At 37.3% G+C, this 23,210-nt stretch overlaps 1 protein-coding gene across 3 annotated transcripts in view; it reads right to left on the bottom strand.

Moving 5' to 3' along the window:
* LOC117208836 (carbonic anhydrase-related protein 10) overlaps positions 1 to 14,582 on the bottom strand; it is a 225,708-nt gene extending 211,126 nt beyond the window's left edge. The window contains exon 1 of one of the 3 annotated variants that reach the window (XM_033450240.1): positions 13,294 to 14,582. In XM_033450240.1, coding sequence (XP_033306131.1) covers positions 13,294 to 13,348 — 55 coding nt within the window. In that variant the 5' untranslated portion in view covers positions 13,349 to 14,582. The remainder of the gene's footprint in view (positions 1 to 13,293) is intronic. The other 2 variants (XM_033450241.1, XM_033450242.1) reach the window with 2 other exon arrangements.
* Positions 14,583 to 23,210: the final 8,628 nt, after the last annotated feature.

Below are 23,210 nucleotides of genomic sequence, written 5' to 3'. Positions count from 1 at the left end.
AAGAGATACTTGTTCATACGGACCGATTTAATGCAATTTTAGATCGCGATTACGTTCTAGCTTTCTGCTTACACCTCGGGCACCTCGTCGTATCGATAATTCTAGGACAACCATTTTGATGTAAATAAACCACAGAAATAGTAACAGTAGTGTGAATAATTTGGAAGTATATGAATTTTAGCATTTTTTTGAATATTTTGAACAAACAATTCTTTTCTCTCTTTTTTTTTTTTTTTTTGTTCTCTAGATAAATTAGTATTTTGCTCTTTGATGTAGAATGATAACTGTTCGTGATATGTGATACAGGTATAAGTTGAAGTGGTAACTGGTTAATTAAAGTTTCATCGAGATGAATAGATAATAGAGAAGTTAATATAGTACGAGCAACGAGGATTAAAATATATTTATAAATTAATTTATAAAATCCTTGATGTATTAGTAATTCGCTCCGGTAATCCTACGCTCCAGTAATTTGCTTGCATTTGAATTAAAAATTTCCATTACGTTACATTACTAAATCTAATCTATATAAAACGCCAGAGTAAAAGGTTCCACTGTAGAAACAGAAATTACCAATGAGTTATTAAACGTAAATTGCGTGGATTTATAAACGGAAAGATTGTAAAAATTGCATGAAATTCGTAAAAAAAAAAAAGTAAAATGTAGTAACAAATCTGACATAATGGTAGTAAAAAAACAAAAATCACATTGAAACACCGGTCATTCAGTTTTAAAGAGAAATAAATAAAATAGAATGTGTGAAACATAATACATATTAAACACAATAAAATACACAATGATCCATTCATATAATATACGTTTTAGTTGTTTAAATAGCGTAATTTAATACATCGTATCACATATAATATCAAAAATATTAATTAACGTATGAATATCCAATTAAAGGAAACCTAGCAATACACAAATATTCATACATAAATACTGTTAATAATTTACTAATTCAATATCACCATCGGCACAAATAAAACCAATTACGTACAATAATTAAGATAATTTAACTACCGTCTCTAGGCTTAACGAACGGACAAATCTTTCTTTTTCACGTGTTCTAATCGTTTTTCGCTCGTCCAATATTTCTTGTACAGAACATTTTGCCCGTCGTTGAATTCGCCATTTCGAATCTCATCGCGTTAAATTAGGAATGAGAAAGCCCTTCCAACTCCATTTGGTCGGCAGCGATGCATATTGCACACAACAGCATATTACATGCCGAGCATTACAGCGAAGGTGTCTCGTAGTTGAAAAGAATTCGTTCTGAACCCCCCTTGCTTATGAAACCCCCCGCAGTCGGGGGAGATTTCCCTCATTTCCGTTTCTTCTGCTTCGTAATTCTGTCTTGAATTAAAGTTGACCCGTGAATTCGACTCTTCCGTTTCTCTTAAACCTGTCCCTTGCAATTACTTCCGAGCATTTTCAATGGTTATAGAATTAATAGAATGATCACTTAGCCAATTTTGTTCATCGATAAAAGCTAAATTTTCTAATATATTCGATGGCATTTATTTTAATCTCAACATCATAATTTCATGTTAGATCATTTTAATTCGTTATAGTTTGTTTATCACCTAAATAGAGATTTTAATACAACCCGTTTCTGTATCTTCATCTTCTTAAATCCATTCATCAAAAGATATTTAAACCTGCTGCTCTTTACGTTCGTACAGTTAAGTATACGATTGACCTGGATCGTCGTATGTACAGCAATTTGCTTTAAGTATTAAATAAATTTATTTCCTGCAAGCTTGTTAATCCTCCTTAACAAAATTATATCTCGCGTCTGTGATATAGGTTTTGTGTTTCTTGTGTATGTTTTTTATTAAATACTAAATAACCTCATTATCTAAAAACATGCATTAACACCCTATAAGAAAGTTACAATACAAGTATGCAATCATGTTAGAGAACTAGGTATTTTTATCAGACGCATTTTCATCGAATTGAATCATAAGTCATCTCTCATTCGTCGAGAAATATACAATACAATCATGACGTCATATAAAGTAATGAAATAAGAATGTCACACATATGGAATAGATAACGTACGATCGATCCGACTAATCGCGTAACAGACTCGACTGCTTGCAACTTGACAGTCTGTCACGGAAACGTCTGCAGACCGACGCGACGTGGCAGCGGCGCGTTTCCGCCTGGCGAGCTATAAGCGTGGCCATCCGCGCGGAAACGCACGCGAAACACGGGATACGTTCGTTGGATATCGTATGTGCGCCACGATGAGTATTTCATACGAGAAACGCGGTGTAAGACGACGAGGACAACGAGTCACCCATGCACAAATACAGATGCACCCAGCCAGTTTCCTCTACGTCGAACGAGAGGGCTGAAATTTTACTTGCTTCTATTATCGTCGCGTGTTTGCAGTGAAATGACGAATCGATAAACGTTAACTTATTCATTTATAGTGAATCAAGTTTTATGACAAATTAATTTATGAGAAACTTAATGGGGAAAGTCTCAAGTGTCAAGATTTAAAATTGGAGGTATTTAAGTTGATGATGTCACGGGCCTCTTTATCTCGTGTTTGTTCAGTAAACGATACAGTTAGTATAAGAAAGAAAAACTAAGTGAACACAAATTCACCATACACACAGTATGTGATAAATCTTCTTCAGCTGTAACATTGTTCTGAATGGAATCATTTCGGATCGATGAAATAAAAAATACAGGCGCATACAAATACCTACTCTTCGAATAACTTATGCATCCTCGAAGTACCATTTTGCAGAGTCCATATTTGGAGAGACCTTTCAAAAATAAAATCCCTCTTGCCTATTGATTCATTCGTGACATCTCTAGGTGAAAACATCGATGCTAAAATCGGTTCTCGACTACCATTGACAAGAACAGAACGTCCAGAAAGTCTTATTTCTAGACTTTGCGCGTTTATATCTTGAACCGCCGAGTTACTTACGAGTTTCCGCCACGCTAACCACACAAAACTAATAGAGTCAGGATCGAAAAAGTTTGCCTGTACCTTGCAACTAGTTTGTCAAGTATAAAAACAGAGTCAGAGCCAGAGACAAAATGAATGGAAAATTTTTATCGATTCCAAGGTCTTCGATAACATTTTTCTTTTTTTAAATAATACATGTAAAGCGGTTTCCAATAAGCTATAATATAAAGTAATATAAAGATTTGAATAAAGGAGAAAAGCAAGTAATCGTACAGTATAAAAAAAGATCGCGTTAATCGAAAAATCTAAGTTTCTCTGTTTAATTATTTCAATGGTCCGCCATCAACAGCCATTATCGTCATAATCAAGGATCTTCATCGAAAGTCTACGCCAATCTCTACGCGTCACGAAGGCCTGAGAATGGCAACGCGGTACCTCGAGTGTCCTCGAGTGGCTTGCAAGGCCCTCAAACCGGAAGAAGAACGCTGATGCAACTGCTATTTATCTCGAGCCAGACCTCGAGCATTATCATTTCAAATTGGTAAGCCTGGTCGATCCTGTGCGAGGCAGTTTCGAGCCGCGAAGAAAACTCGAGAAAATAATCTCAACATCCTTCCGTCAGGATGATAAACTCCTCGTCGAAAGTGTGAATGGACTTTCGTTTCATGGTATTTCATCCTCTTCTTGCAGTTGCGTGTTTCGTATCATCGAATAGAAGAAAGAAAAGCTACGTCTTTTAAAGACGAACTTCCTAATGCAATTAAGTTCGTTATTTTAATTTTCAACTTTTATTCTTACATATTTCGCATCAACGACATGAATAAGTAACAAGTTAATGAGTAAATCATCTTTTTAGAGTATGATAAATAATCTCGTAAGAAATTTGAATACAACATTGTCATCCAAGATGAAATATATTCCTGCACTATGTATTCTTTAAGTTCACTGCTAATATTTAACGTGTATAAAGTAGATTACGAATGATTAAATATAATTAGAAAGATACGGTGATATTTCACAAATTATACTTTCAAACAATAAAAAACAATTTCACCGCAATAATATTACACGTTAAGGACCAAACGCTGAAAGATATAGAAACATGTAATGGAACAACATTCTGAACACAAAATAATAACCTAAAACGCGAATCGTCTCAGAAGCTACAGTACAAGCTAAATACAAACCATCCTCCCACACGCTTCGATATTCCATCTATTTCTCCGTGGAAGTTTCGCAGGAAACCCCACTTCTGTATTCATTCGCGAACTTTTGACCCATCAGCCTGGTTCGAACTTGGAAAGAACCTTCAGACGTCTTTGCGTAGAAGCAATTAACGTGGTCGAAGGGATATAGTTGTTTCGAAACGGGTGAATAATTCAGAAGGAGGGCGGAAAAAAGGGGCGGAATCGCGCACGAACAGGGCGTAGGACGCCTCTGACGACGCTGAGCGCCGCGACGCGCCGTCAATCACGTTGATTGACGCTTCGAGCCGACGGCGAATAACAATTTGCTCGAAATAACTGACAACCGTACTCGTCGGGCCACGGCCGATAATGAATCAGGACAAACACTCTGCCAACTATCGCTTTCATCCTCTTTTTCACCTTCGCTAACGATCTTTTACCTTGTCATATTCCAATAGTTTTACAGCACCGATTATGAATGTTTTCTTTGTCTTTCCTGTTGCTTTGTTTGCTACATCGGAGATTAATTTGTCTTTACGTATTAGAGGGAGGATTGACAGTGACGAAGATATTTTAATTGTTTGGTGAAGTGATTAATTTTAGGTGAGGAGGTAACGACATTCAATTTGACGAAAATAATATTTTTAGTAGGTAGTTAAAATAAAATCGTTTAAGACGCGGTATTAAACGAATAATAAATTTATCCATATTTTTCTGAAATTTATAAATCTAGGATTCCGCATTATATGGAAAGTACTAAGTGTACCAGGAATATTAATTTCAATTTGTTCTAAAAATCGGTAATTTCCAAACTCTACAAACTCTAAGCGTGAAATATCAACAAACAGTCTGAAACTTTCTGAAACAAAATCGTATAAAGTCTTATCACGTCCCTTTCTATTTTCCTATTATCAGTTCCTCTAGAAAATACCAACTGAGAATTTAGTTAATTAAATCGACTATCCTCTGAACAAAGACATCGAGCAAAGTACTAATAATCCCGACGCGACACGTATATTCGAAATATTTAGACTAGTCACTTCAAGCCCGCCTCGAGTCTCGTTTTATCGAGGTTCTCGCATAATTATGAGCTGGTTGCTGTCAATAACGACGATAACAGTCGACGAGGTTCAATCGAGATAGCACGTTTATGCGATAATGTGAACGATTAGACGCAGGCTAAAGCTGCACTGTTCCGAAGCTACCAAGATCCAGATTGAAAATTACGACACTTCTCTAAGCTATTATCTCGATCTTACGACTCATTTGTGTCGTGCCTTGAGAATCAGAGACGTTCAAAATTTTCATATCGGAATTATTGCTACTTCTTTCTGCAAAGTTAATGAGAGGAATCCAGGTATAATTTATATATAGTGCACTAGGACTATTTTCAGCGATAATCGATCTCAAAAAGAGGACGCAGATATTTTTATCATTGACGGAAATGTTTTAGACAGATCGAAAAAGAAGGGAGTACGTCTTTTGCAATTGTACTATCCCACATACTTTGGCGAACTTCCCATTTACACATAGTACAATGACTCTACTGAGCTGACTACCTAGATTAACATCGCCAAATAGATAAATAAATAACAACTAATTAATAAATAATTATTGTCAACCCCTAACCCGGGGATGGTTGCAGAACCAGCATTCAGAACAAAGAAAAGGAAGAATATTGTAACGAACGAAATTCTCGAATGCACCCCTCGTTCACGTAGATTACGTGAGAGCAAAATCGCGAGACAAAGCTATTACGCTGCAGACGGCGCATCGTTCGGTTGTTTGTTTGATTGCGTTTCAATGTATAACGCTGACACGCGTTTCCTTTCACCGAAAAGGACGACGGAGGCGAATGAGGGACTCCAGCCACGTTTCCGTACTCCGGTTTTAACTTCCAAGTAGCCAGAAGCGGGGCTCGAGTTTAACGTAACAATAGTAGTTTCAACTTCACTTCCATTATACTTGCTCTTTTACATAATGGAGACATAAGGCAGTTTCACATAATTGTGGGTATTTTGACATTGTTATAGAGCGACTAATTAATCCCAAACGTCTACACGTTAATCAATTAGATTCAAAAATATCATTGGTTTGTTCTTTTTTAAAATAGGAACATGAAGTATCTCTATGCCTTGATATTGTTATATAGCGATTAAGTGCAAATAAGATAATTAAACTTTGCGTTATGTTTAAGCGAATTACGTCTACGCCTGCACAAAATGTCGTCGTAAAAATTTCTGTTGCCGATTGTTGTACTCTGAGACAAAGTGCGACATTCTAAATCGGGAACGTAATCGTCGAAGTTATTTCGTTGAGCGTTAAAATAATTGGAGAATTTCCACAGGTCACTTGAAAGTAACGAAGGATCATTAAAGTCGAAGATCGCTTAAAGACCACAAGAGTTCATCGATATCGCATTACTAAGATTGAAGATCAATTATAGGTCATAAATTGTGAAGTTAAACTTGAAAAAATTAGATGAAAGTCATAGATCATAAAAATCTCGTCGCTGCTATAATCACTTGAATTATAATCGATGTAGCGTCATTGATACTAAAAATATTCTAAAGAAGATACTTTAAATAACAATAAATAACTTCTATTTGCAAAATCATCCGACACTTTCTGGATATAGTACAATCTGATTGCGCAACAATTTTCAAAGAAATTATATGGCACAAAAAGAATTTCCAAGCCAGTTGTATAACATTTTTGACGACAATTATCGCCGCTATGGTTAAAAGTCCTAAAATGTGCGTGGGAAGTCAGTCACAGTTAATCTCCGCTAGATTAACGTCTGATTCCGCGTAATGTATTAACGGGACAAGTGCGAGCAAGTGAAATGGAAGAACGTAATCACATTAACGGGGAAGTTAGCGTCGGTTTAGGTGGCATGAAAAGTGGTAAAAGATTACAGATAGCGCTCTCTAAGTATCCGTATGCTGTACACCGCTGAGGGACCTTTACTTTTTTAAATGCAAATACTACATCCTAAATATTAATGTGCTTAGCGTAACGCTTTTGAAACGACCGTGTCCTCACCATGGAAAATCGCCAGCATTTTTTATACGACAGCTCTCTTTAAATTACTAAAATTCGCTGGAAACTGCATTTTGCTGCGCGACTCACTGATGGTTATAGCCATTTTATGTATCTTATCATATTCATGATTTAATTCCATTTAAACGCATGTAACGACGATAATTCCGACAATAATATGAAATTGAAAAGTCTAGAAACGTAGACGTAAAATAACAAAATCTTCTTTCTACAGATAAAATTGCACTCTGATCGAAAACGTTTTGCTAACTTATTGAAATAGAAAACGAATCGTGTGAAATAAATTTTCTATCATAAATTCCACCTGAATTTCGTCGAAATTCTTTAGAAACCGACTTACAGTAAAGAAACTCGATACTTTAAATCAAAATAGTTGATCCGACGTAAGCACAAAGGAATAAAGGAGGAAAAAATGGAACAAAGAAAAGAGAAACGGTATTAATTTCTTCGCAGAAAATTGACGAATAAACAATTATGTTCGATTCGAAAAGCTCGTGAACGATTAAAGTCCTGTTGAATCTTTGAGGGGTTTGGGCGAAAGAGGAAATGGGCGTACGCTCGGCTCGATGCCGGGGAATAGAGAAAAATTTACTTCCTCATTTCGACCGAATACACGATACAGTTTTAGAGCTCCCTATAAATATTTGCTCGCTACGAAATATTTGAAAACGCCGTAATGGCCGCAATATTTCGGTAAATTTCGCCGACAAATATTCGCAGTTCGGTTGGCAACCGGGTCGATCAACCGGGATTAATAAAAGTAAATCTGAAGATTACCGTGCACCACCGTCTCGCCCTATGCCTAGATTGATTTCTGTCGCGGTTACCTGTTCGTCTATCTCTTTTCGTTTCACCTGCTCGAGGCTCACGCGATAAATGAACCGGCGCTTTTAACTGACGTCTCAGCATGCCGGATACGCGCTACATTTGAAAAGAATAAATCGCCGACGTTTGGAAAGAATAAATTACCTTATTGGGTATTACGAATTAATCGAGAAACTTTTAAGACAAATAATTTCATAAGATAAAATGAACCGAATGGTAGAAGTTTCGGTTTTAATGTTTTTAATGATAGCATTATAATTTTATAATGATTCGTAAAGAACTGAAACTTGAAATAAAAGATACATTCAGCATATACATATAGATGTTTATCATAAAGCTGTAGGTTCTTTTTTCAGGAAGTTAGTCGATTATATAATAAAATAAAATAACATTGTATTATGGAAATAAACTGTGGCTGCTTGTCAGAATGGATATGTTTTGCGAAATGTATGAAAGCCAACTTGCTGGTAAACCGATATTTTTGAAAAGAACGAGCCAACGAGCTTTTGAATGAAATAAATTACATTGTTCAGTACAGTATATAATAATTAGATAATAAATTGAAAATAGAATTATATTCTAGAGATAAAATATGTCTGTTTGTCAGAATGAATATCTTTCACAAACTCAAAATGGAATAAAATGTCAGATGTATAAATATTCCACAGATGTTATACATTTATATGTACATATAGATGTATCTGCAAAAAATTTATATATGTACATTAAATATCATATATAATTTATATATGTATATTAGATATCATATATTTGATGTTTATATGCTTAAAGTATAATATTTTTACACGTAAAGCAAAGAAAAAGAATAAACGAGACAAAGTAGTACAAGACACTACTTGATCAGCCACCTCAGATAACTACAAACACATCCATTTGATTTATCCTTGCGACACTACGACACACTTTTCGCTTCACTTATACCCTATACAAAATATTACCAACACATTAGCCAATATACCAACAACATAATTTCTTTCGTTTCTAACGTTGCGAACGTGCTAATCCTGCGATTATTTCAAGCAACCGTACGATCCTCAAGTGACACAGCGATTTGTCCATCCGCTTGTAGCAGAGTCGTTTAACTTTAAAGCCTGCATGTAAACGAATATAACTTAATTCCAAACAATAAACGAACCGTTTCTTCATGGAAACGATAGCAATAAAAGCTAGGGTTGAGAAACAGAGGGAGCGAACCGGTGAATTGCAGCGGTGAACACTCGAACGAGCAAATGAAATTAAACGGGTCGAGGCGAGTACATATTTCATTAGACGCGTAATCTTGTTTATTGCAAGGTACACTGGTAAGTAATTGAATGTAAACAGTGCAATTTTCCGGCGTTCGTTTGCTCGATTTCCCTAGAAAACCGATCGATCCGTGCTAAACGAATCTTTCGCGCGTCAGAGTTCCGCGAAAGAGGAAGAAGAACGAGAGAAACGAGCACGAACCAGAAAAAAAACTGAAAGAATTATCAGGCAAACGGAGAGAATAGCTGTGTACAAGCGGGCAGAAAAGCAGCTGGGAAAACGAACTCATAAAACGCCACGCATTTTCATTCATTCATTTCCCCGTTCTAAAGCGAATCGACATCGACTATTTCCCCTCTTGACAAAGATACAAGGCTAAAAGGGAGAAGAAGAATAGAGAGGGAAAAAAGGTACAAAACAGGCGAGGAAAAAAGGCAGGAACAACGCGTTTTGATTCACTTTCACGGCCTCGTACTCTTTCACCTTGCAGGATTTTTTTCTATTTTTATTTTTCTTTTTTTTTATGGTCGACACGAAAATCCACCGTCCATCCATGCATATCGTTTTTTATTTCCCCCGACGAAAGCTCTGTTAATGCGCGCGTTAACACCCCACGATCCGCGGTGGCTTTTTTTACAATCCCCCTTTTCTTCGTCCATTGCTAGCTCGCCTTCCTCTCTCGCTTTCTCTCATTTTCTTTTCTATATCTCTTCTCTCTCTCTCTCTCTCTCTCCGTTTAGCTTCTCTTCTTTCCCTCACTGTTGTGTATCCGACCGTTTCTCTCTGTCTCTCGCTCTGCGTAGATTACGAGGGCTGGCACGCCGTAAAATCTGCCGACACGTGTAAAAACGACACGCGTTAGCCCGCGGGGTTGTTCCCTGTTTTATTTTCCTTGCAACTATTTGCTGTAAACCGGCAACTCCGAAAAATCTCTTTGGGAACGGGCACACGGCTGCTTTAACGTCCACTCGACGACTTAACGTCCGTAATCTAGCTTCACTTAACTCTACCGTGACGTTCCGTAACCCGTCCTACCCCATCTACTTTAGGCTCGTTCCTGCGAGGATTAAGAATCCTCTCTCGCTCTTCGTCTTTTTCGCAGGATGAGACTCCGATAGTTTATGGATTTCCGCTTTCTGCGCCCATTGGGGATAAATTGGGATACAGTCGACTACCAATTTTTTTTCTTTTCCGGTCTTCGTGTTTGGTCGAACAATTAGAATATTTAATTACGTAGAAATTAATAGAGTTGATCATTCGAAAATTGGGGATAAAATCGAATTCTGAGGCGATTAAGATCACTCGTAATAAATCCCTGCGATGAAAATCGATTGGTATCACCTTAGGATTTATATTCAATTAAATTATACATTAACGTTAGACAATATTTTTCGAAAGTTTGGAAACTAATTTATCGTAAGGAAGAATAATAGTATTAGTGAAATAAAAATGTTATACACGACGAAGTTGAAAATTTGAAAGATAAATGATAGATTCAGTAAAATAATATCCTTACAAAAAAAGAGCAATTATTACAACACGGCAATTTAATTTGGAGGTAAAAGTTACGTCTAAAACCAACCATGATACAGTTAAAGCTAGGTTTTGCTCTTTAACAAGTTGACAATTAATTTAGAGTAACAAAGTAAAACACTATCAGTATTCATATTGGAAATTAAAATTCTTCCTTTCTTTTTGAAAGTTTGTTAAGTCGTCGCTACATAAATGGTACAAAGTTCGAATGTCCTCGAGCGTCAACAGCTCGAGGATTAACCGTATTCCACTCGTTTAAAACCAGATTAAACGAGCTTCCTTTCTTTTTTCTCCGACTTTATTAACTAATTTAGAGCGAAGCGCGGAGGCAGGAAGGAAAAAAAAAGAATAGTTGGCAAAAAGTTTCGGTCAGGTGGTGGTTAGCTGCAAACTTGTCTGGCGCTTTACGACACTTCCGAGTTCGCGTTCCTTCGTCATACGGGACAAAAACGGCTCCTGTACGACCTCCTTCGAGGAAATCCACGTGAACAATCCTATCAACCTACAATGTACGCGTCAACGAACCCAACTCCTTTTGGGAGGATAAAAACAACTTCTACAATTGCTACATTCAGACAGTTCAATTCAACAGCACAGTTTTCTGACCGTTTTAAACCAAATCAAGACTGGTCATAAAATGTTTACATAGCGATTTTCTCGATAAATCGCGATGCATGAAACTAACAAAACAGAGCAGCTATTTAGCTGTTTTTTCAAAAAATTTTGCAGCCCAATTTATCAGCGAGCGGTAGATATGTAAATTGATCATATTTACGGCGGTGATACAAAAGTTTCTGGTCAGATACATGTCCAGCTAAAAGCGATATTTTATACAAAGAATTTATACTATTATTATATAATAAGTATACGACAGTGTTCATTTCAGTGTATTATTTTTTTATTAAACAAAGTGGTATTAGATATCTCTTTTAGATTGTGGCGTGGAGAATCTATTTGGCCGAAAATGTTTGCATACTGTATACTATTTGCCTCGACTATTATTTTGATTCTCATTCAATTTCTTTCGTGTATTATTTACGTTGATTTTATATATTATCGTCTCCAGATGTTTATACATATTCATATTTTTATGAATATACTATCATCTACTATCTTTATCTACTATTTATTGCGAAGAGTAATTTAATTTGGATATTTTATATAATAATAATAATAATATGAATATGATTTCTTGTCTTTACACCCATTCATAATTTACTGAACATTTGATAACAAGATTTAACTTTTAAAAGAAATACCTATCCAAATAAGTTCCTAATAGGATTGTAGAAATATTGTATAATCTAGTTTTGTTCTTTGTAATGCAGACAGTTCATAACTGTCAATTTTAATTGGTATGTAAAACATTAATTTATCACTGTCCTAAATCTGCTAACGGTCTCTGTAAGGACTTATGAATAGCAGTGCACATATCATATAATATTACCATACAACACTCTGTAATACTATGTATACGATATTATACTACATCGATTGTGCATTATATATGTAATGGCCAAACGCCATTCATTTGACACTATTATTAGTATGAATTCTCTGCACTGCGAAAATATTTTTCACACGATCATACGCCAACTTCAAAATATTTTTATGGTAGAATTTGTTGAAACCAAAAGTTTTCGTATGTAACTGTGTAAAAACGTTTTTCTTCAATTTTCATCGGTTAAAATAATATCAGAAACAATATTCACATTATTAACGTCTGCAGCATCAATGGAGCGCAAAGGACTGAGAATAATAATCATTATTTATATGGAATGTTTTTGAAACCATGGTAAAATCGAAGAAATCTTCGTTACTCGTCCAACAGAAGGACACGTACGTACTCGTATATATTTTTCAAAAAAATCATGTTCAGATATTCGTTAAATACACGTGCACACTTAATTAGTCATAATCTGCTTGGTTAACCAATCTAGGTAGCTATCCCAGCAATCGTAAACTATAGTGTCAGAATCGGAGTTTGGTTTATAGTTTAAATTAACACGAAAAGATTCGACGTTGTAATGTTTTACGGATAAAAAGTTTTAAAAAATTTGGGTGTCACGAAAAGATTCATGCTCGATAAATTGAACGAGTCTAAAGAAATGTTACACTTTATTCTGAGAATAATCAAAATTGTCTTCAATTAACAAATAAGACAGATATAATCGACCTAGTGACGAATTTCACCACATCATCATTTTCATTAACTCGAACATCTGTTTGCATATCGACGTTATTTTTAAAATAAAATCTTTTCGATGCAACTAAAATACACGTGTCTTTGATAAATATTCCAATTAATCCTCGTTGAAAACAGATCTTTACACGAAAACGTTTCGTACTAAGTTCCCAATACACTGTTACACGAATCATCGCTCTTTTCTATGATATCACCAGATTTCAATGACATCCAGCGTTACCAATCCCTTTCGTTGAAAGTCAGGGAAGCTCTTCCTACAAAGAAACGAGACAAAAGCTCACCGTTGACGATGACGATGACGCCCAACAGGCAGAGCAGCAAGTGTCGCAGGCACATCTTCTTCCGTCGAGTAGAGATTACCGAAAAAAGGGGGGACACGCAAGAAAAGGGATCCTCACTTGCTTCTGTCGGACATCGTTTTTCAATCTAGTTGATGGAAAAAGCCTCGTCTCCCTCTTTCTCGAACTGTCTCTGGCGATCAGTCGACCAGGGACAGGCGGACGTTCATCGCGATCCTGACACTTGTTATCATCTTGCACGAGAACTCCGTGGGAGTTCTATAGATGTTCACGCCGTTACTATCCAAATGGAAAATATCAGCAATCAACTCGGATTGATTTCAACTCGATGATCGAGAGGAGAGTCAAAACGAACAATTACAGTTAATTAGAAAAAAAAACTTTAAATCATCATCGAATAGAACGAAGCTCCGACAGGAATTCAGACTTCTCCAGATGAAATCTCTCTTCTTTTCTGTCTCCTCCGTACGTTTCTAGCAACTGATATTCCCTTTTCTGATTTTCCCTCTGTTGGGACAACGACTCCTAGGCGGCTCTTTGTCTCTCAACACAGATATATAATATCTCTCTTCCTGCGGATCTTCGATCTGCTTGTTTGTTCTTGATGACGTCAGCTAACCACAAACTGTCCCGCGATCCTTTGCAAGCTTGCCGCAAGGAGCGAGGGATGAGAGACCGAATCGTCTCTCGAGACACACTGCTCCCGACTCAGGGACCTCTTAACGTAATTGCTTTTACCGTGTGTCGAATTTCTACGGATCTTAACAGACAAAGCAACCAGTCTGGTCACGACTGTTTCTTCCTTTGCGCACCATCCGGAACGAAATCCTTTTGTATCACCAAGGAACCAGACCTCGTTCAACTTTCTTACACGAAACGCGACTCGACTCTTGCACTAAACTTTGATATATCGCAGTTCGATCTGTTAGCAATTTCCAGCGTGTTACATGTATCGAAGGTATTCGAATGATAAACAACGATATTTCTAAGCTCGACGTACGCACTCGTAGGAGCGACAGAGTCGAGAAGTGGCGCGTCAGAGGCCGAAAGCCATGAAACACGAACAAGAACGCCACGATAGATTTCCGGCCACGGCGAACTCGCGGCGCTTACTGAGTCTCTCGAGGCGCTCTTCGAGGGTGACGAGCACGTTTCTCACCCCCACCATCGGCAGCCAGGCCGCCACACGACAGGCCGCGCGGCGATCGGTCGCGCAAACGCACTACCAGCCCACGGTGGTTACGCGTGACTCGCCGTTCGACTCGCGAGCGTCGCGGCGCTTTTCAAGGAGCGAACTGACTGTGAGCAGCGGCTAAGGCGTACGTCTGGTGGGGTGCAACAGAGAGAAAGTCGCGCACGTAAAGCGCAGACACACGTATGCACGCGCGCACGTAACAAGATCGCGTGACGTGAGCGTGTCAACGTGAGCGTGTCAGCGTGAGCGCGCGGGAATCCAACTTGCGGCACAAGTTATGACCTCAAAGGGATCGTTAACGAGCACCCGTCAAATTAGTATAACGGCCACTCGTCTCACTCTACGCTTTTCAAAAATATCACCGGTCTCTTTTGACTTCTTCTTGTGTTTCTTGGAATCGGGATATCGTCGGTGGCAATATCGTTCGGTTATTTTCTCGCAGATTTTTGAAAAATGATTCTGTTCTTAAAAAAATGGTTCTGAAGGGTTGTTAAAAATAAAAGAAATTTGGTTTCGTTAACACTAAAGATACTAAAGTTTTAAATATATATTTTTATTTTCTCTTAGACTATGGAGAATCGTCTGATATTAATTCAATATCTATTCAATCAATATCGATAATTTTAATACCAATAATCAATTTAATTAATTTAATTAATTTAAGTGCATTAAGTAGATTATGGTAATTCGGTATTCACGAAATTTTATTTCTTTATCGCTGGAAATATCAGAGTTTTAAGTATATGTTTTTATGATTTTGATTAAAAACAACTGTTGAAATGAGTGAGAACTTTCATCTGTGCATTCGACATTAATATTAACGGTAAGATTGATATGCGATACTTGTGGCACGATACGAAGCACAAAGAGACTCTGCAAACTGAAATCTGCATGAAAATTTGCACAGTGTTCCCTTGACGCACTCGTACGCTTTCGATTTATGCATCATTCGTAGATGAAATTAAAACCATGTTACATCGAATACTAAAAAGGAATTCCAAGAGCAATATAAACCTACAATTTCTAATGTACTAAAAAGTTTTTCCTCGTAATAACTTTAGGATTTCATCTTTAGAATGTCATAATTCTACTATTGGTTGGTCACAATAATACAAGAGACAATACAACACACTCGAACATCATTAACATCGTATCCCGTTGATTTTCAATACGTTATATCGAACACGAGAATACTCGACACCTCGGGAAGTTTTTACGAGAAAATTCCACTGGCATCGATACTCATCGGCGATCGTTAATTAATCTCTACAACACGATCGGGTATATCGGAAGTAATGCAAGCTACCGATGCACTAACGAGCTACGCGTCATACACGATCGATGTAATTATTAATTAGTTTCTCCGTATCAAAGCAGTGCCGTGAACTCTGCTGCCTCTACAGAGACGTAAATAATTATCCAATAGCGGTGACAGTGTAATCTGTAATAAACAACGCGTTGATCTATAGCTCGTTTAACACAGGACAACTTTAAATATCGATCGATGCATCCGTATCGAAGGCAAGCAGACTATCATTTCGTATTCAGTTCTGACTCTTTTATACGTACAGATCTTCGAATTATAAACATCTGTCTCAAGAGAAATTTTGTAAGCATCGTTTATTGTTTCAGGAGGATCTTTAAAAATTAATATTGTTCGAGGAGAATGTTTAAAAATTAAGAGCATTAAAGTATCTCTTCTTTTTTATGAAATGACTCACATTGAAAGATTACAGAACCCTTTATACGCTAGATAAATAACAACTTAAATCGCGATACTTTACACCTGGAGACTTCGATTAGTTCAGCTTGTTCGCGGTCAATCGAGGAAAAAGGACTCGTTCAGGAGAATCGAAAAAACGTTCATGGAATAGGCTAACGCGGTGAATTCTTAGTCGATCCTTTCAAGAGATGGGCAGATTTTCGCTCGGCGATTTAGCAAATTTCAATAATAACCGAGCAGAAACAGGGCGGAAATGAATTCGTCGAGTGATAAAAAAGAAGTTTTTGGCTGCCAGGTCGTGCTTTGATCGGCGGTTCTTCAAAGGACCATCAGCCCCCTGTCTCATTTCGATTCTGTTTTACTTTACCCGCATATCGATATTCTCACCGTCGCCTTTTTTTTTTTTTTTTGTCCACCCGTCTTTCGCTTTATTCGCGTCTTTTGTCGACCAATTTTCGGCTTCGCGTAGAACGGCTTTCGTGAAGGTAGAAAGGAGAAAAAAAGAGAATAGCTGTCCCTCATTAACCGCTGCTGGTACCTCTATGGGGAGGAGTTTAATGCCTAAAAGAGAATAAAATTTCCCTGTCCAAGCTGGAACGGATTTCACTGCGCACAATAAATCTATTCCGTGGACGATCCGATTGAAAATTTTACCTTTTAAATGTTATTACCGTTAAATCTCCTATCATTGGTACATTTTTTTCTCTTTCTTTCATTTAGGAGATGATAACGATCCTTTGTTTCGTTTGCTGATTATATGAAAAAGACATCGTAAAAGATTCGTACGATTTTAAGATGAGAAAATGGCAAATGAATGGAATTATCCGACTACACACAAACTAATACAACTTTGTTACTATTATAATACATGTGCAAGTTATTGGTGTACTCTTCCTTCTTTCCTCTTCAAAATCTCGTCGTGATAACGATCTTTAAAACTTTGCTTTACTTATAAAAAAAATTGTAGAATTTTATAGAAAAGCACTGATGAAGACTACTTCGCTTCTATTATGATCTGGGCATATTATTGGCTTATTATTTTCCATTTTTTATTTTAAACAATTCAAAGTGACAATCCTTTGTTGTAGATTGTTGATTATATTAAAAATGCGCCGTAAAAGATTCGTAGAATTCTGTGGAGAAATACCGAATGATCGCACGGCTGGCCATGTGCCAGGTAATACTACTTGATTCCTATTGCAACACACATCTTATTTTTTATTCTGAGTTATATTAGAAAGTTTCTATGCATGATTTATATCATTTTACGATTAAGCAGTGACGAATGAATTGATTGGCCACCCGTCTGACCATATAACACAAAATACTACTTCGTTCGTATTTTACTCTCCACTTCTTCGTTTAAAATACATCGCGAGTCTAGATCAGATACTTCTCCGAATAATATACAGTGAAATGAATTCGTCGCCCCGTAAGAAATATTTAAAATCGAATAAAATATGTATCGTGTCAGTATTGGCTGATATTTGTAAAACCTGAACGGGAAACGTATTTTCACATCCATAAAGTGCACGTATTTATCGCGTGACGTTCATTTGCATGCATATTGACGGAATAAATTACAAAATTACAGTACAAAACCGATCCCCCGTCCGTCACAAATGATATTCCCTCAACCAAAATAAAATCCACTAAAAACCCGTCTGCGAAACGGAATCATCTATTAAAATCTACCGTTGAAAGTACTTAATTTTAACTCATCGTGATTTTATTCGGCCGATGCATCTTTAATCGCACGAATTTTATTTAAACGATCGCATGATTGACGAGTAAAACTAACATTCGTGACAACACGTATGATGTAATAACTTGCCGACTAAACCAAGAACCGTCCGTTTAATGGTTGTAATAAAGAAGAAAACGCGGCCGTGAATTATTGAATCCCGCGTGGAATTCGCCCCGGGGGGTGAAAGAGGTTGTTCGAAAGCGCGGCCGTTAATAATGAACGCGGCGCGTTGCCGGTGTTTCGAGTCTCGCGGACGAAATTAATGTTTTAACGGGGCCGAACGTCGCCGTTGTCCGCGACTTTCGTGCCAACGAGCGCGTTTTTCGACGGAGACCACCGACATAATTAAAAAATATACACGTACGTGTCGGATAACCGAACCGACCGATAAATATGCAAATGGACGACGTGAAACCGAAATTCCAACGATATGGAGATTCGAACGAAGCTGAGGATGAAACAAAAATTGCGAGATAAAGAAAGTTCAGAAGAAAATACATTGAAAAGTAGAAATAAAAAGTATTGTATACAAGAAGAAAATGAATGGATCGTGAGAGAGTTTGTGAGGAACCACGAGGAAATTTTAAAACTCCGAGAAACGTCGAGTACTTGGGAGACACGTGAAACGCGATTGTTAAAAATTACAAAGGGACACGGTTTTTCCTGTGGAAGAACCGAAGTCAAATTTTTAAATTAAGCTTAATGATTAATTAACGTGTTCCAAATGAATATCATACTGTTGGAATAATTTCCACGCAACGTGAATTCGTTCGAATAATTTCCGCGTGTACCCGCTTACTCGGTTATTTGATTCGTTACTTTGTTCCTTAATGCGTTAATCGATATATCAATTGGGCTATTCGATTTGTTATTCGATTTTGATCGGCGCCAATTTTCTGCGTCAATCCTTTCGCTATTAACGGGACCTACATATATATACACGTACGTATGGTTTACGCAAGCTACTAATGAACAAAGTGTCAATTGTCCAATATAAATCACGTGACCAATATAATCTGCTGATATATCAACTAGGGGTAGATTTTATAATGTGACGATCGGAAAATATTTTTTTAAAGAATCAATCAGAGTAATTCTAATTAAAAAGTAAAAATATTTCAACCATGACGAAAGGATTAAATCGACTCCAAGTCACTGATTCAAAAAGAATCAACACGCCAAGAGTCCGATTTTAAAATCCTCAAGAAAATGACAAATTACTTCTACCTTGGAATAATTCCTAAACATTCCCTTGCCCGACCGAAGAAAAGGAAAATCCAATAAAACAAACTTCACGATCTATTAATTTATTATTCGTTTTTTATCTCGTTATCCAATCGATCGAGCCCCGTTTGGCCGCCTAATTTATTATTTAATTTTAATTATTCGTCGATTCAACCCGGTTTAAGCAAACATCGCGCGCGTTCTCCATCGACATTATACCGACCCTCTCCCCCAGATGCGAAACTCCTGCTCGCGCGAATTACAGCGCTGGACTATACCGGGATAAACTGACCACCGCGTATAGCTGTCCAAGTTTATCCAGCCGCGGCGTATACCGTTCGCCAACGATTATTGTGACAATTTCATTTCGCATTATCCAGTCGAACGGCCAATGACTCTATCGGCGAAAACTACCTCGTTCACCCTCCATCCCCTTTCCTCTAACCCCCAACCCCCAACCCCCTTCGAAACCGTGTTGCGTTGCGTTCAGTTCCCCGACGAAGCAGCTACTGGCCGGCCCCGGCTACAGCGTTCGCTAAATTTCCCTTCGGGACATGTTTCGCGCATATCGAAATCCCATTTAATCGAAATTTCGAATGAGCCGCGTTCACCGTCCCCTGTCCCTCGTCTCCCCATACCCTCCCCGATTACAGACACCCCTCGCGCACACCCCCGGGTCGCGTCCTTGCATTTGCAAGAAGCGAGAATAAAAGAAAAAAAGGAGAAAAGCGGGTGGGAAGTGAATTGGGAATTTATTCGAAGAGAAAGCGGGGAATGGCGAGTCTGTCTGGATTGTACGCAGCGACCGGATTTGGCGGTTTTAGTGGTGAATGTAAGGATGTTGGGTTGTGGACTGGTCTTTGCTAGTGAGAATTAAATGCTACAGAAAAAGTATCTTTCATGATAAATTGATGATAATGGAATAAAGTAATTTGACGCTATGAGGATTCTTATTCGGAAGGATTGTCGATAGTCTTGAAACTCTTTTCTCTCGATTTTGACTACTTTCTTTCTTTCGTGACTCTTCGCAAAAAGTTCAAAATCATTTCCATTTTTTCAACTACATATATATCTTTCATACTCCAATTGATACGCTATTTCTGCTATTCATATAAAAGTATTGAGGTATTTATTTCTGAAAATGCGTCTCTTAAAAAGTATTTTAACTGTTTAGTGTTTAAAAAGAAAGAGAAACATAAACACAAGAGTACTGTCTTGTATTTTACCAGTTTTACCCCAGTTCTATGGAACATCCTGTATTTCCGCATATAATTTGCGTGTACTTTGTACCTTCAAATTTTCCACAAAATCATAAACATTCATAATATAGTAATTAACAGTTAACAATTTTCTATTCCAAGCCGATTTCTTAAAAAATATCTACTTTTCCTGATTCTATCACTTTTATAATAAAACCAACGGCATAGTATGGAAAATTAGTGCAACAAACAACAGATGTAGACATACAGCTACCGTCGATACATGTTTATGTACGTTTAATTCGATATTTCGATCAACGGTTAATTGACATTCCGCGAGCAAACCGATCGTTGCTGCGCGATCATTAAAATACAGACCGAGCGTGGCTATCCAACAAAGAAATTAGATTTCGCTTGACGCACGCGGATGAATTTGTAGCACCGCTTCTCGTGCAATTAACAATATACCGTTTAAAGGCGAACGTCAGGCTAAGGTATCAGTCAGACTGGCAGGTCTCTACGGTCTGATCGTGTCAGTTTTCGAAATTCTAACTGAGAGAACTAATTGGAGCCAGAAATATCGGATTAAATAAGTGAGCTCGAATAAAACCGTTCGTCGAAACAAAATAATTACCTGGTAGACACGTTTATTTCGCGTGTTCCTTTTGTTATTTCGTGAAAATTTCCCGGTCCCGAACCTTTGACCCCGGTGATCTAGTAAATAAAATGCACTACCATGAAAAATAAAAGCAGAATGAAAAATTATTTATAGTAATAACTGCTTATGAATGTCACTGTTTAAAATGTTGTGCTAATATTGTAATATTAGCACATAATATTATGCGTTACAATTTTGTGTTATTATTGCATAATTAGTATGTAAATATGTACCAGTATTGAAATACGTTATGTATGAAAATATTTTGAGAAATTAATAAAAATGATCAACTTCTTAGCCTTTGCATCTTAGCGTCAAATCATAACTATGACGTGCTATTCACTTCTTGTGCCATACAGTGATAATGAAAATCAGAATCATCGTTTGCTACTAAAGAGTTAACGTATTGTACAAAGTTATTTTATGTATGAAATTATCTCTTTGTTTTACAAAATTACTTCATCTTGAAAATAATATAAACTGTTTCCTATTGGGTCACTGTGTACATGGAGATTCGAACAAAATGAAACGGCATTTAACCAGGAAATTCCTCGAAATTTAATGGTACACCAAGAAGTTAAATATATTACAAACCATCTTGAAAGAGTAATTAAATGCGTTACAAATGTTTGACGTAACAGCTCTCAGACCGCTAAATATTTTCATAGCTTTTATCATTTCAACGAAGAAGCACAAACATCTAACTTCTCATCTTTCAACCTCCAATTTCGCGATATCTACGGTATTCAAAATAAGTATCTAACATATACAGAGTGTTCTTCGTACACAAGTGAATATCAGTTATCATAAATCATCCTCTAACTTCCCCGGTAAAATATCTTCTATGTACTTGCAACTACACGCTTGCAATTACAAACAAATCTATCCTTACGAGCATAAACATAAAATTGTGGGACACATATTAGAAACGATTCTTGTCAAAGTTTCCCACCTTCTTACACGATAATGCTTTCTAGCAATCAAAATGAAGTAAAATTCACATAGCGGTATGGGCGTGACGAAAAGTGGTCCATGTCCTGATTTATCGTTGAATGAAACTTAAACAAAAATTGAAATAAAAATTAAACAACAAGTTCAAAAACAAGCTTTAACCCTGTTCAACATATTTATAATTCAATCAAACACTTTTTTTATAATATACGAGTATACGATTGATAGGCTGAAAATCATGATAATAATATCAAGACTTTGAGAACTTGAGTCTAGTTTAGTATTGCAATTTTTAAAAGCATCATGCCTTTAGTTGGATAACAAATAAATGTATCTGTTATCCCGTGTTATGATCGACGTTTTAAGGACTTGAACAAATATCACCAATGTTTTAAAACGGTAAATGTAAAACACCATTTTATAAGAGTTAACAATGAACTGACTTATACCGCTATATATTCTGAAGCTTCCAATTGTCATGAACAGTCACATAATAACAACCTAAAATCTTTTCAGAACGAAAATCCGGATATCCGTAGTCACATGGACGATCAGTGATTCGATAGAAAATGAGGAAGAAAAATACAGCATGCACGTTCAACGTGTATAGATACACATACACATCTACGTATACAGACTATTCGTCGATCGTTGGAAAAAGTTGATTGCCTATCAGCGGCGGGCCGCGATAACAGGTGGACTGTTATGAGAATAAATTCGCGAAGCGTGGAAATCGTCAATCGGCCGATTTTTCAACGCTCGTTACGCGGCAAGATTTCACGAATAAGCAAACTGCTCCGTGTACGATTGTTCCCTTCGATGATCGATTCGGCCCCGATTATATCCTCGGCAGAAAAAAGGTGCAAAAAAGAAAGTGCAAACATCCCCGGCCAACACCAACCCTTTTCCCTGGAACAGTTTCCCCGATCGACTGGTCCATTTTTTTCATCTTTCAGCCAAGAATTTTTCAATATTCGCTACACTTCCCTCGGGATGTTCCCGCGTATCGATATTCCATTTCGTCGGGCGGAATCGAGCGACCATGGCGACGCTGCACAGATCACCGAGCCTAGCGAACAAGAGGGTCGAGGGGGTTGAAAGGGCGGAAGGAAAAAAAAGAAAAAAAATAAAGGAGCGGGCCCGGGAACGCGTTGAAAGATGTGACGAGACCGTCGTTTACCTTTATCGTCGCCCTTACCAGC

The sequence above is a fragment of the Bombus bifarius genome, unplaced genomic scaffold (genome assembly GCF_011952205.1).
Source record: "Bombus bifarius isolate JDL3187 unplaced genomic scaffold, Bbif_JDL3187 scf7180000008162, whole genome shotgun sequence".
NCBI classification, from domain to species: domain Eukaryota; kingdom Metazoa; phylum Arthropoda; class Insecta; order Hymenoptera; family Apidae; genus Bombus; species Bombus bifarius.
This window is presented reverse-complemented; position numbering and strand designations above follow the sequence as displayed.